This window comes from Pteropus medius, unplaced genomic scaffold, assembly GCF_902729225.1.
Source record: "Pteropus medius unplaced genomic scaffold, Ma_sr-lr_union100, whole genome shotgun sequence".
Classification (NCBI taxonomy): domain Eukaryota; kingdom Metazoa; phylum Chordata; class Mammalia; order Chiroptera; family Pteropodidae; genus Pteropus; species Pteropus medius.
Genome location: NW_024351731.1, coordinates 1,611,148 through 1,626,638, shown reverse-complemented (window position 1 = coordinate 1,626,638; position 15,491 = coordinate 1,611,148). Strand labels below are relative to the sequence as shown.

General features: G+C 47.4%; 1 protein-coding gene across 1 annotated transcript in view; it reads left to right on the top strand.

The window, feature by feature from the left end:
- Nucleotides 1–992: 992 nt before the first annotated feature.
- DNAAF11 (dynein axonemal assembly factor 11) overlaps nt 993–15,491 on the top strand; it is a 54,226-nt gene continuing 39,727 nt past the window's right edge. Inside the window, exons 1-3 of the mRNA XM_039845887.1 lie at nt 993–1,129; nt 7,724–7,891; nt 11,917–11,994. Of these exons, the coding sequence (XP_039701821.1) occupies nt 1,120–1,129; nt 7,724–7,891; nt 11,917–11,994 (256 nt within the window). The 5' untranslated portion in view covers nt 993–1,119. The remainder of the gene's footprint in view (nt 1,130–7,723; nt 7,892–11,916; nt 11,995–15,491) is intronic.

Sequence of the window (15,491 nt, the reverse complement as noted above, 5' to 3'; positions counted from 1 at the left end):
TTCTTCGCACTCAACATTGCTCTATGAGTCTTCTCTTAAAATGCAAACATAATACACACTGCAAGATAAGAAGCGTACACTCCACACCGTTTACTATGACTGGGATGGGGGAAGGTTTTTTTTTTTAACCTTTTATGTATTTTTTTTCTTTCTTTTCTTTTGCAAATATGGCAGAAGGTAATAATTTTATAATAATACATTAAAACTCTTGAGCTGTGTAATACATGGAAGCACCAACATTCCAACATCTGAGGACGAATGCGCTTTCCGATGTCCTTCGTAATATAGAATTGGGCTAAAGCAGAAGGCGCACGTCTGGGGAGAGGTTTGGGGGAGCGTCAGGGGAGCAGAGCGAGCTGTAGGAGATACACTTCGCACACTTTACCATGAAGAGAGTAGCGGGTAGGGAGTGTCGAGGGAAGGGATAATGGGTGGTGTTTTTAGAAAACTTTTAGCAGGAAATCGACTGGTGCTGGGCCGTGACTTTAAAGAGATGACAACTAACGTTTATAGTGAGCCTGTTGTTTTTTTAAAAAAGTGTTTCTCATTCACTCAAATTATCTCATTAAGACTTTGCAATGATCCTTGAGATTATTATTATGACTCATCTTACGGAGGCGGAAACAGGCTAAGGAAGTGTCAGTTCCCCTCCCTGGTAAATGAAGTCTGGTCTAAATCCAGAACTCCTGGCTCCGGAAGGTGTTAAAAAAAATACGAAGAGGGAAAATAAAGGCAGAGGGCAGGCTCAGAGGCGCGCCTCGCAGGCTCACCCATCAGGAATCAGAGCGCCCCGTGGTTCTGGGCTCGCTCTGGCCAGTTCGGCGACGCGGAGGCAGCCTGCGGCCTGCGGAAGGTCAAGGGTGCAGGCGGGGAGAGCGCGAGGGCTCGGGTGGCGACAGCCCCGCGTCCGCCCGGGACCCGCTTCTCCGCAGTCGGACCTCCCCGCTCCTCCCGAGCGCCCGGAACGCGGCGGCGCCTGGTCGCGCGCGGCCTCCGTAGCGACCCCGTTGCCAAGGCTCCCGAGGGCCGGCGCGGACGCGCACAGACGCGGCTGGGCAGCGACAGGGGGCCCGGCGGGGCTGGGTCCGGCTTCCGCGGCCCCCGACGCCGAGGGGCGCCATGGGCTGGAGTAAGCGCCCCCTCCCGCAGTCCGCCCTTGGTCGGGCCCCGTGGGGTCGTGCGCGCCGGCGCCAAACCGTCCGCGGCCCGGGCCCGGGCGGCCACGCGGGTCCCCTCGCCCGCGCAGCGCCCGCCCGCACGCCGGGCAGCCGGGCCCTGGAGAGAGGGGCTCGGGTTCCTCTGTGAAGCGGGGCGGGGAGGAAGGCGCTGGGCTGGAGGTGCGGGGGCCTCGCGTCGGGCACGGCGGGACCGGCCGCGCGTTCCTTGCCGTGGGGCTGTGGGCTGGGCGCGGCGTCCCCGCTTTCCGGAAGGCAGGGCAGCGCAGTGGTTCGGGGAACCGACGCCGGGGCCTCCCTCCTCCACCTGCTAGCTAGGGGGCTGAGCCAGTGACCTCACCCCTTTGGGCCTAAGCCTCCTCATCTCCAAAACGGAGGCGGTCACAGTATTGTTTTACAGGCATAGTAAGCGGTGTACAAGTGGTCCTTTAAAAATACCAAGAGAATGTGCAAAGTGTTGGGGGCTAACAGTTATTCGTACTCTGTAGAACCATGTATATTAGATGGACTCATTCTGATACAGCACTGTGTTTGACCTCCCCAAATGGCAATTTGGTACATCTCAACCTAACTGATCATTTATTGCGAAAGTGTCATAGTTAATATTTTTCAGTTAAGAGGCTGTGCTGGATGATGGGGTTTCTGCCTTGGAAGAACTGACAGGCTGGCAGAGGAGGCGGCGGGTGATTTATAAATGTGAAGCCCCTATTCCTAAACCAGTTACTGATATTTCCTCTTAGTTTCATAAAACAATAGACAAAAATTTAGACATAAACAAGTGAGAATTTTGTTACTATTCTGAAACCCACCCATTTTACTCCCAGATATTATCGATGAAAAATGAAAACTTTGATCCACACAAAGACTTGAGTATGAATATTTACAGCACCTGCTTTCACAGCAGCTAAAAAAAAAATGGAGACAATCCAAATATTCTCCAATATTTGTTAATGGATTAATAAATTGTGGGCTCACTGATTGCCAGATATGGGTGCGACTCCATTTATTACCTGGCCCCCACATGCCCCCACTCTAGTAATACCTTGACAATGCTTCGTGCTTTCAGGTGTTCACGTAGGCTGGAACCCTGTGTCCAACAGGCCTCAACCTGTTTTGGTATTCCCCTTTCCCCAGACATCGTTATTCTAATGATGGCCATCATTTAGAAGGGAGGAATCATTGCCACGGACACTTGTGGTGTTGCAGAGGCCTTCTCCTTGGGGACTCAGCCTCTCTTTTAGTCAATGGGTTGTCAGATAAAATACAGGACAAACGGTATTTTTATTTGCTAAATCTGGCAATCCCAGTTTCACGTTCAAAAACAGGCCAAGATCTGGAAACCAGGCAAGAAATTGTGAATTTTTATTGAGGCGATTGTTCTTAAGCTTCTGGTCATCGACCCTTGTATATTATCCTTAAGAATGTCATGTTCTGTTAACCGTCTCCATAGCTCTCCATAGATAAGACCTCCACTGGCTGTCACTCCAAACTGTCCCTCATCGTACCATCAATCCACCAGGAATGGCGTCCTCATTGCCACTCAGGCAGTAGGTGATCTGACTTCAAAGTCTTAGCATCTGCTTTTAGTACCACTTCTGATATTAACTCCTCCAGGTTGGGTCCCCCAGGAAGCAGACTTTTAGATGGAGATTAGTGTGCAAGAGGCTTCTTAGGGAGTGTCATCACGGTGGGCAGGGAAGAAAGCAAGCTTGGGTGGAGTGGGAGGTCGAGCTGTGACGCATCTTAACCGAGGCCTCAGCTTACCAACCTAGAAACTTGGAAGGACCTGTCAACTTGGATGGACCTTCTGATTTCTTCAAGTTGGGGTGAGGGAACTGGACCTTTATAGCCCCACATCAACCAGTCATTGGATGTGGGCTTTTTCGGGAAAGGGTATGACCTCGATCGAGGTGTCTCTTCCTCCGAGATGACTTCTGAAAGTGGGCAGCTGAGGGCTGTTTGCTGGGAGAATCCGCAGCAGCAGGAATTAATCTTTGAGATCTGAAGGGGGACTGGGTGGCAATTCGTAGCAGCTGCAATAGTCTGGGTGGTCTTTCCTCATGTGTTTATCTGGCAGAGATGCAGAGGTCTACTGGCATTTCAGGATTCAGCTCAGGCTTCTCGATGCCTCTACTGACCTCCGTCTTGTCACTCAGTAGCACCGATCACTCCTGCTTGTGTACTCATTGTGCTTTCTGTATATTTTTGTCATTGTCCCTTTAGATAGCACTTTATCCGTGTTTTTTAATAGCAGTCTGCGGGAATGGCCTCTAATGGTATCGTTGGATTAGGGTACAGTATGGCTACCAATGCTCATTGTAACACTGGTTCGGTAAGAAAAGGCAGGTCAGATGAGTGATCCTTTTTTTAAGTTTCCTTTGAAAACAGTAAAAGAAAAAAGGGCTTAGTTGCTTCAAGAGGTAACCTTCACCTATTGGTAACCCCTTCTTTTCTAGTAAATCTCTATTTCAGATATGTATCTGCTAAGTCTTTCAAGATGTTTAAATCTGCCATAAAATATATTATTGGTTTTATCGTAATCCAGTGAGAAAGAGGGCTGTGTACAAAACATGATATAAAGCCTTAAGGAATGAACACTAAATTGTTGGCTTTGGAAATTTCTAGAACTTTGCTAAATACGCTGAAAAGCTTTGTGGAAGCAAACACAGCATGGCAGCCTCCAGTATTTCAGAAACCTTCTCCTGCCCTTTGCCTCCCTACCTCGCAAGTCATTTTCTTGGCACTCCCTCGAGTAAGCGGGGACCCAGTCATATTAAGGAATTGAAAAGAAGCCTAAGCTAGTGATCAGTCTGGGTTAAACTTTTGGATTCTTCAGCAGAGTTATTTTAGTGACATAAGCATGAATCTGTGGTTATAACTGTCAGATGCTCCATCAGTCAGGCATCTGCTGGTTAGGACCGTCGATGGGTGAAACCTTTCTCAGAATCCATCTGAGTCCTGTACTTTGCTATTTGAATAAGAGAATGAAAGCAATACGTTGCACGTGGTACTTTGGCATGCTCTCTATGCCATATGACAGGCATTGTAATACCACCGCTCTCGGAATTGTTATGTGACGTATTAGTGCTTCTAAGGCATTTTTAAATCCCTAGAATGGTTTCTTATAAACGCAGTGCCGTATTATTTGGAATAGGACTTTCTAAAGATGACTAGTGCTCCTTGGAGTTACAGGATGTTTCATCTAAATCATGTCGTATCCAAAACTGCAAAATGCTCTCCCATTCAAAACACGGTACTCTCCATGCACCGTGCGGATGTTCTTATGCGTTTCTTCTCGGAGACTCTGGGTTTTGCACTGACGTTTGCCGTTACAGGTCAGGCGGTGTTGTGTGACAAGTGTCGAGTGCTGTATAAAAGGGAATGCTACACAGCAGCTTGCTTATCAAAGAAGAGTTGAGTAAAGGGCCACTGGGCAGTTGGAGACCTCCACAGTTCTGCCTTCTCTGATTCTCCGTTTCATTTTACTCTATCCTGATTGTGTGTAGTTGTTGCTGTTGGGCCAACTTCCCATCGTGCTGAATGAACTCTTAGCCCCTCCCCTCCCTTGTGTGTGTCCATGTGTGTAAACTGGTTGTTTATACTACGGAGATTCCCCTACTCCCTCATCTTTTCAACTAATAGTGATTTTTATCATAATTCTCACGATTAGGAGATGGATCAACAAAATTCCCTCCTGTTATCTACATGGCCCTGAAGCCAAGCAAAGATTTGACAATTGCATAGAAATGATCAATTCACATATATAATAGCATAATTAAAAGGTTTTTTTGTTTGTTTTTGTTGTTAATTTTAAGAAAGGTATAGCAAGAGAACGCAGCAAGGGTTATTTGGTACCCATAGGAACTTTGTCAACAGTTGGAGGAACCTGGAAGTCTTTTGGTTGGAACAAATCAGAAAAGCCTTTAAGACTGTAGAGCTGGAGGAGCCTGTGATACCCTCAGTGTCTCCAAGATCCAGGAAGCCCTCTGTGGGCTGTGCAGATGCTTATGTAGCCATTCAGGCCAGAGACCAAGTGATGCTTAGCAAGATGCTTTCAGAATTCCCTTGAACACATTGGACTTAACTGTGCCTATAGAAGATAGCTCTTATGGAGTTCTGGCTAGGTTTATGTCTTTAATATGGATCCCCCAGTAAGCCTTCTGGGGCAAGTGGGGATCTGGGAAAGAATATAAGTTGATGGCTATGTATCTGGTTATAACCAAACTGCCAAGTAAAATACATTTTCCTCCCTAGAAGAATGTCGCTATAAGGACCCAGAAAGCTACATTTACTGTAAGCCTCTCAGACTCCTTGAGTTCTGTGCCAGAACATGGTGGCTGGGGAGAGCTGGCTCCCTGGCCCACCCCTCCCTCCTCATCCCACCTCTGGCTCTATCCTGGTCCCTCATGCCCATGTATGAAAGTTTCTGCTGCCTACACACCAAGTCACCCAGCATTCCTGGCAAACAGCTATTCCTTGGACAGCCCTGGATATAAAGATGCATATCTGATGGGGAATGAGCCTGGAGAAGCGGCCAGTGCCGGGCTCGGAGGCAGGCTGGGGCAACGTGAGCAGAGAATTCCCTTGCCCCTCTACCTGGGGCATGGTCTAGGGGAAAGCTGTAGGCTCTGGAAGGGCACAGGCTCTGGACGGGCACGTCCCTCTGACCCCATTGACTCCAGGTCAGATGACAGCAAGGCCCCCAAAAGTCTCCTCCCCCCATGGATTTGTGTAGTGTACGTCATGTATACACCGTTAGTCATCAAAGGTCTTTTCGACAGAGTGACTAATTCCCACATCTCATTAAGTTAGCTGAAATGACACTGGCTGTGCCATCTCAGCCCCCGTGTTGCATCCTTGCTAAGAGAATCCTTATAACTAAACTACAGATGCAGATAATAACAGATAAATACACTGACTTTACATGGCAGCTTTGCTGTGTCCTCACCTTGGCTGTACCCATCTATTCATCATCGGTTGATTTACCGTTAGAGCCAGCTTTGGTGGCGAGACATTTGGAGAGTAGTTTTAATGCCCTTCTTTTAGAGGTTTAGTTTTGGGGAAGTTTTCTTTTTCCTAAATAGAGCGGTCTATTTAAGCTGGTTTATCTCCTAGCAGTGGCGCCCAGAGGCAGCGGAGTGTGGCCGGCAGGAGGGGCCCCGGTGAGCCAGGACTGGCCGGGCTGCCCTTGCAACCACCTTCCTTTCCAGCCACTTGAGCCCACCCCACCCCAGGAGCTGGTTTGCAGCCATCAGCCTGGTAGTCGAGCCAGAGCTTAGAGCAGCAAGAACAGCCCTCACGTATGGTATTTTAATCTCTCGACTTCCATGTTTCCTTTAGCCTTTCTTCCAAAGAACTGTCGTTGCCAGCCACCCCACCTCCTAACACCAGAAGGAGGGTTCGGCTACTTGCCCGCGGGTGATGGAGCTCATGCATGTTTCCGTGCTTTTTAGTAAAAGCAGACTCTAAGGAGGTGGCATGGACGTGGGGCCCTGACGGCGCTGTGACACATTTTGTCTCAGCCCAAGAGGCCTGCACATCTGGGAGCCTGGGCCATCTCCAAGGCTGCTGCTCTGCTTGTGTTGGGGGCAGTGTAGCATAGCACTTAAGAGCACGCGGTCAGGCGCCAGATTCCTGCATTCGAAACGAGGCTCTAGGACTCCCTACCGAGACCCTGGACGGGTTCAAAGCCCTTTCTGCCTCCACTGCTCACCTGACACGTGTACATCGGTATCTACCCACTCACATGTTACATGCAGAGCACTGAGGACAATGCCTGGCACCTCGTAAATGGGCAATGACTGAATATTATCTCTTGGGAAGGGCATTCCTAAGATGTGAGGGTTCAAATGGATTGGCAGGTATTTTTAGCAGCGCTGGAAAGGCAGGGTTCCTCCTTTGTCATTACTTCCTTGATCTTAGTGCATCTTATGAGGATGACTTATGCCTTGTTCTTGGCTCCAGCGGTGCACCAGGGTATTGTCCACAATACCAGTCCCTTGGTGCCACCATCAGGCCAGCCCAGTGCTGCATATCACTGGGGATGAGACTCTCCTGTGAGCAGCTTCTGTGAAGGTTGGTGGCGGTCCATTTATAAGATTTATAAGATTGCAGTGCAGAATCTGGGAATGTTTCCTTATTGCGTGGTGGGAGATGCTTTCATATTTCTGCCCTTAGTCAGCCTGACTTCTCAATAGCAAGTGGCTGTCTCTTGGTTTACTTAGTGGGTCTCATCACTTCGACATGACACCACCACCAGATTCCATATCAGCATCTTTATAGTCGTTGCCCACCATCTGTCTCCATCCATACAGCAAGATGTGTGTAGACCCTGCACTAAAGAGACAAAACGTTCAGTATCATGTCTTCCTTCCCTCTGACTCACTGTGGTGTCAGAAAACCTCCAGCAGGGGGCAGCACTCCTCTGAAACTCACCTGGGCCTGGAAAATTGGCATTTAACTGCGAAGAAAAACCAATGCAGCAGTAATGTACTAACCTGATGAGGGACACGGGGACGCAGTGTGGTAGGTAACAAACTTTCTTTCAGTCACAGAAGATCTTATTAGACGGAATGCCGAGCACAACGACTGTGTGATTTTTTCCCTGGAGGAGCTCTCCTTGCATCAGCAAGAAATAGAAAGACTAGAGCACATCGACAGATGGTGCCGGCACTTGAAAATCCTCTACCTTCAAAACAATCTCATTGGGAAAATCGGTAAGTTTTCAGGACTTCGTTCTCATGATCTCATGGACGTTTTGAATGGGAGAACTTTAGGAAAGGCAGCGTTATTCTTACAGGAAGTGGTGGCCGAGAAAGGATTGCATGGGGAAATAGACACAGCCTCTCAGCAGCTGCGTGTGGAGCGTGCCTGAACCTTTCCGTGTGTGGTCCTTGCTCCTGAGGTCTCAGTCAAGGACTTGGGAAGAGCAGAAAGGCGGGGGCCACCTTAGTTGACTTGCTCGTCTGTAGCCTAGTTTTTAAAAATTTGAAAAGGAGGACGTAATCCTGACATTTGTCATGGTTTTACATCACTCTGGGAAACCGGAAGGATTTTGTAGGAATTGAGCACATCCTTGTCAAGTCACTGTGGTCGCTAGTTCTGCCAGGCGTGTTGAGAACGTGTACGTGCAAGGCATTGTCCTCAGCATCAGGTGTTGAGGGGCTTCCACAAGTATACCCTGTTTACTGCTCTAGCTTGGAATGAAACGAGAGGTAAATATAGGAGTCAGGTGGATAAAGATCAAAATATCAGCATTTTAGTTGGCAAAACTCATTGGAGAATGTGGTTTAGACTTGCAGCCAAGTGGGCTTTGTACTACTGCCCCCAGAATTAAGCCTGTTTGCCCAGTCACGTGCCGAAGTGGACAACCACAGGCTCCTCTACCCATGGGGGGGGGCCCTGCTTTATGGCAGCAGCAGGAGGAGCCTGCGTGCCCTCTGCTGGCAGGGAGATCCCAGAAGCCAGGAGAGAAGGTGGGACAGGCGTGGGCAGTTCCAGGTCCCAGTCACCCATCACATAAGTCAGTCCTTCCCACCAACCCCCCAGGGGCAGAGAGAAGGGAGGCCTGTGGAGTCACTAACGGGGGTCCTGCCACACAGAAACAGGAGGAGTGTCCCTCAACACTCAGGAAGGTGGTTAGTGGTAAGAGCAGGGGCAGGCCCGGGCGTCGGTAGACCCGGTTCGAGCCCCGCCTCTGCCACTTAGCAGCCGTGCGAAGCGAGGCGAGGCAGTGAGGTCATGCCAGTCCTAGTCTCGCTGTCAAACAGGGATAATAACACCTAACAGAACAGCTCTTCTGCTGCTGTCATTAATATTGTCATTTACCCCACGCGCCCCAAGCCAGCCCCACTGAGGTCTGAGCAGGACGGAGAACCGAGCAGCATTGGAGGAGCAGGGACAGGGTTGGGGCTGGCGAGGCACAAGGAGCACCAGCCCCTGCCGTTCCGCATTGAGCCCGGAGGCCAGCTTTGCACTTTCCAGGGCGATGTGCAGGCACTCTCAGCAGGGGCCTGTGGCAACGTCCGGAGACGTGTGTGCGTGCATGCGTGTGTGCGCGTGCATGCGTGTGTGTGCGTGCGTGCGAGGGCTGCTAATGGCATCCATATGCAGAGGCCAGGGATTCTGCTAGCCCTCCTGCAGTGCCCAGGAAGGCACTCACACGCAAGAAAGAGTTACCAGCCTGAAACGTTGCTGTTGCTGGCGTTGAGAAAACTTGGTGATGTGGTTGCCTCTTGCTTGGTGGATAATTCAAAATCGACTCTAAGCTTGCAAGAAGCCTGGAATTTGCATCTTTTTTTTTTTGAATATTTATTAGATTCCTTACATTTCACATAATCACTTTCAGCATCTTTTACTTTACCAGAAATTGGAAACTCTGCCACATTGTTCAGTAAAAGGCTGTTGCAGACAGCCAGCCACCAGCCTCCGTGTGTGGCGGCCTTAAAGAGCTGTCCTAATTGTCCTGATCTGAAAGGGTTCTCGAAATTTGAATCTCCACAGCTGGGTCCATCACAATCACTAATTAGTAGCATAGTATTTCAGGCCTTTTCAGAGCTGGGAGAAGGCTTACATTTTTGCTTCCAAAGTATTCTTAAATTAAACACCCTTTTAAATTTGAATCGGACTTCTCAGCGCTACCCACCCACAGGCTCTCAGGCATTTATTTAGCCAGCGAAACTGCTCCTCTTGGACTCGGACTTGCTCTCGTGCCCTTGAGGTGGAAGTTTGTGAAACCGGATGCCCTTCCTGAGCGTCTGCTCCATCTTGGGCGATACAGATGGGCTGCGGGGCAGGCTCTGCTTAGTGTGGGCCAGGTGTGAGCCGTGACCCTTGGAGTCCTGTGAAAGCGGGGCACAGGCCCCACCCCAGCCCTGCTGACTCAGAATCCGTCTGTGGCAGCGGGCTCCAGGAATTTGCATTTGTGCTGACTTCCCAGGAGCCTCTGGCCTGGGCAAAGCTGGGCACCCCAGAGCCACATGGGCTGGGGGTGGAGAGTCGATCCACTGCTCTGTCTTGGCAGAGGAGCTGCTTCCGGGGTACAGACTCCCTTCTTGTGGCCCAAGAGGCTCTATACATTTTTACAGGCTTTTTTTTTTTTTCCTGACCCATTTGGCCCGTTGTCCTTGAGGAGTTAATTTAGGACTTTTGGAACATATCTTACCTCTATGTTTCTCCCAGATGACTCTTTTAGCATTTAGAGCGTTGTATACATAACAAATGTGGGAAAGGAAGAGGCATTTTATTGTGGGGCTGGCAGTTTTAACAGTGATAACTTGGAGCGTTTCTGTTCGGGATGCAGACCGGGCACTCCTGTGTATCATATAGTCTTTGGCACAAAGAGCTCTACAAATCTGTCTGCTGTTGAATGCTCAGATGTTGCAGCGAGAGTCTTCATGAACATCAGTATTGCTTAGGATGATCTGATTGCTGAGAGCCACTTGAGTAATTTTTTCTAAAAACCTCATTTTAAAAAATGAGTAAACTGAAGCTTGGAAAGGAAAACTTATTCTCAGATCTATGGGAACAAATATATGATATTTTGTAAATTTTAAATGAAATGCAATGATGCTAAGGGCGATGATTATAATCATATTTGATCTTCAAAATATTCCTGACAAGTGGGTGGAAGAAGCATTATTTAAGTGGTGCTGCCCAAACGGACACCCCTCAGTAGGGTTTTTACATTCATGCCGACTTAGAAAGGAGTGTTCTTTCAAGGTCTAGTGTAATGATTTACTGCCAAGTTCTGCAGTCACACTTTCTGCCTCGACCACTTAACCTTGAACAAGTGGATTAATCTTTCACACCTTGGTATTCTCATTTGTAAAAGGGAGACAGTAATAGTTTTTACCTCATAGGGCTATCATGAGGGTTAATGACATGGTATATGCAAAATGCTTAGACAATTACGTGGCATACGATCAGTACTCAGCGACGTTAGCTATAGTGGTATTACCTGTTTGTAAAAGGCCGCATCCTGTGGTGATGCCTCGACTTGCCTATGTTTATTGTTTTGTCTACATGGGTTTTCAGAAAATAACGACAGTCCTATATCAGGATGATTTGGGCTTCAAGTAAAGGAAAACCCAACTCAATGTGGCTTTCCAGTAAGAACATCTAATGCCTTACCCAGCTGTTAGTCTAGAGATAGGGCAGGCTCTATCTCTCGGTTGGTCGATTCCTTCTCTCTGCTCCACCAGCCATGGTGGGCTTCGTCCTAGAGCTGGTTCCCTCCTGGTCGCAAGATGACTGTGAGTGTCGGTAGGGATACTACTGCCTCCCTTTTTAAAATCCAGCAGGAAAAAAAAGAAAGGAAATCCCCAAGCATGGAATACAGGTCTTACCTTTCCATCTGGCCGGGAGCGTTAGTGCGCATGCCCTCTCCTGCATCACGTGTTTGCCAGGAGATTGCCGTGGGCTGGCTGGCTTAAGCCCGAGCTCCTGAGCTGTCACTAGCAAGGGATGTGGGATTGCCATGCACTGGCCCAGCTTGGTTAAGCCTAACCCCTGGATCTGTGGCTGGGTACAGACATGAGCAGAACTGGCTTCCATTAGGGAGGGTTGAGGGAGAAATGGATTTTGCGTAGGTAACCAACAGTGTGTGATGTACAGGTATAGATCTGAAAAAGCAACATGGTTTTGAGAGCCATAGTTCTGAGATTCTCTTTATCATAGTCACAGTAGATTTTGTAAAAATGTCTTTTGTCTCAAAGGTTAATTACATCATTTTATATTTCAGAAAATGTCAGCAAACTCAAGGAACTTGAATATTTGAATTTAGCTTTAAACAACATTGAAAAAATTGAAAATTTGGAAGGTAAGAGTTTTTTGTTTTCTTGTGAATTAAAATTAAGTTTTAAAATTCGATTTAAACAGAATCGTTTGAACAATATATTCTCCCATTTTGTGGATTTTCTTGTCAATTTTCTTGATCGTGTCCTTTGGAGCACAATTATTTTTTTAAATAATAGCTTTTTTGAGATATAATTGACATACAAAAACCTGCATGTACTTAATGCACGCAGGTGAGTTTGGATGTGTGCACACACCTGTGAAGCCATCACCACCATCATAGACATCCATCACCTCTGTTTTCTCTCATCTCCCCTCGAATTTAAATACATACTTTGGTTGCACTAGATTGATCTTCTGTGCCTCCTAACCTGCATTCCTGATGTAAACCTCTTCGTCTTATTGTGCTGTGTCCTGGAAGGTTTCCTGTTTGACTTGGAGGCTTCTATTTTGTGCTATTATGTTTTTGCTGAATGTCTGGTAAAGCGTGGGGTCTTTTCATAAGCAGAGGATTTGGTTTTGGTTGATTAGGGGGCTGGTGTGAGCGCTTCTGCAGTTGTGAGGTGGCGTTTGCCCCTCCAGCCTCTTGCCTGGCTGGCAGGGCTGCTGTGGGCTCTGTGCGAGTGGGCGGGATGGCGGGCAGGCATTGCTTCAGGGAGCAGGGGCACCGAGCAGAGGCAGGCAAGCTGCTCTCTCCACCCCACTCCCATCTGCCAGGAGCTAAAATTAGGAGGATTTTACTTAGGCTATGGTAGATTTTAGCTGATTTACCCCCTAGTGTAGAAATTGGTATTCCAGTGACTATCAAAGTTACATATATTCATCATACATTTAAAATTCTCATCTTCAAAACCTGAAATGCCAAAGCCCCACACCTGTCATCGGTGCTAGAATTGAGATGACTCCCTCCACGATTGGCATTTTTCTCATCAGAAGCCGAGTCCTTGTCCGCTCCCAGCTCCCACTCCACAGCTCTGTGACCGTGTTCTCATGAGAACGAACGGAACAACAGAGTTTGCTCAGTGCCCGTGTTTTGTGGTAGTAAATTGCCAATCTGAAATGTCAAAGGAATCATTAAAAACTCTCACTCTTGATTGGCTTGTCTAGAGCTTGTTATTTTTAAGGAAGTATCCAAAAGGATGGGGAAAGTTCTATTTTTGCGGTGTGTTCTGGCCGTCCACCACTAGGGGGCGGCATCGTCACTGTTGTCTTTCTGAGCTTTCGGAATCAGGGTCCATAGTCCATCTCAGGCCCTTTACCTGGATGCGTCTTCCCTGTGTCCACCTTCCCGGTCTTGATATGGATGCACTGGGCACTGCGCAGTCTGAGGATATGTTTTGGGGGGAGGGGATAGGCGTCTTATCTGCTGGCAGATACACACTTTTTGCTTAATTTTAAAGGTTCAAGGTGAGAGAAGAGGAAGATATATTCAGCTCACCTGCTTAAGTAAATCTCAGTATAATTTAAAATATATATAAATATAAATAAAATATATATATAAGTCGTAGTACTCCAAATATATCTTTCACATTTCATGAAATCCATCTAACATTTTTTGCCAGTGTAAAACAAGCCCACAGATATGGAAATATAAACTTAATTATATTTACATTCATGTGTAGTTTCATATTCATTCTTATAGTGGCTGAGTCCACATTTTTATAATTTAACGACTGAATTTCCAAGTATATTGATGTTTTTTTAAATAACTCCTTACTGTTTGGTGCTTGAAGTGTTTTTAATTATGTTTGCTATCCTGAACAGAACTGTTCTGAACAGCTTTGTACAAATTACCTGTTTTCAGTCGATGCATCCAAATGAAACTCTGGGCCTGGGGCAGAAACATCTCAAAGCCCATTACATGTACTGTCAGGTTGATTACTAAAGAGAATAATCGCTATCTTATAGGCTTGGCAATTTTTTTCAAAATTTTGTCTCTGTTTTTACTAATTTAATAGAAATAGAGATTTTGTTGTCCCTTTTCATTTATTCGATTGTTTTCGAAGATGTGAAGTTACTGAATTTTCCTTACCTATGTCATAGAATCTAGAATATATAAAAGTGTTTGTTTTTGTACATTTTGGATATCCGTCTTTTTAATGACTAATATATTGACTCTAGTAATTCAATACGCAACTTAAAAAGTCAAAGTGCTCCTTGTGCTTATGCGGGAAAGCAGCAGTGTTCTGTCAGGGCCCGCGGCCCCCTAAGCCCTGACCCAGAGGTGGCCGACCGCTCCCAACCCGCCTCGTTCTGCTGTGTGTTTCTAGCGGTGTGCTCAGACTGTGCTTTTTCTGCTATTTATTGATATTCTCATTTTTGGCTTCATCTGTTGACTTCTTGATGTGGAAGATGCAGGTTTTGGCCTCTCACACGGCCCCCGAGGTTCTCTATTCCCTTCTACTCACCCCGTTTATATTTTTATATCACATAATGGGGCCTCATAATGAGATATGGGATTTGGACCCATTTATGGCGACTGGTGTTTGGAATTAGCATTTGTTGGGAAGACAGGTGGCACTCATCGGTGCTGACCCACATCCAACCTCGGGCCTTTCTCCCTCCGGGCTTCCTCCAGGCCGGTCTGGCTCTCTCCAGCCTTGATGAATCACAGGCGGGACCAGCACTGGGCCCACCCGTCAGACGGGTGTGACTACAACTGCTTATACTTATAGACCCAAAATTGTATTCCACAGAGCTGTAGCTCGAGAACTTTAAGGTGCTCATGATGTTATTAACAAATGGCTAACATTGGCCAAGAGACCTTCCAATGTACCAGTTCAAAGAGGCTTTCAGCTGGGCAGACCTGGATTCAACCATGGGTGTCACAACCTGAGTACAGCCAGCGTGGCAGCATTCTGGAAAGGCAGCCTGACATGGGGAGTCGAGCCTAGGAAAGGGAGAGAGGCGCCCTCACGTGACACCCAGGAAGAGGTATGAGAGCAAGCAGGGTGAAGAGGGAATCCACGTGGGAGGAGAACCAAAAGCAGGGTGTCAGAGCATGAGCGGGGCGAGGGCTGTCTTTGCTGTGGACATCTGCTGAGCCTGGAAGCACTAAGGCAGAGCTAGCCTATTTGGAAGAGACTGGCTTCGGATATGACTGGATGGGAGGAAAACACGGAATTCTAGAGAAGGTGGAGTCAGGTGCCAGAATCAAGAAAGGATAATGGGGAGAGAACACTATCATTTAATAAAATCGGTTCCACCATCTGTAGCCTTCGGAAATGAGAATAACTTTGCCGAAGGTTACATGGTTGCAGAGCTATGAACCAATCTGAATCAAGTTCATTTTGGTGAGCTTAATATATATCAGGAACCAAAACTCACCCTAAGTTACATAGCCACAAAACAATGACAGAAAAGCAGTGCATAATCGGGAAGCACGTGAGAAGAGTGGAGTGTGTAGAAGTTTGAAGGAATGAGTACAGAGCAAGGTGGAGCCGGGTTGTCAGCTAGAGATGACTCTCGAGATATTGAACTTGGCAAAATCTGCCATGTCAATCCAACAAGCGTGAGCCAGTC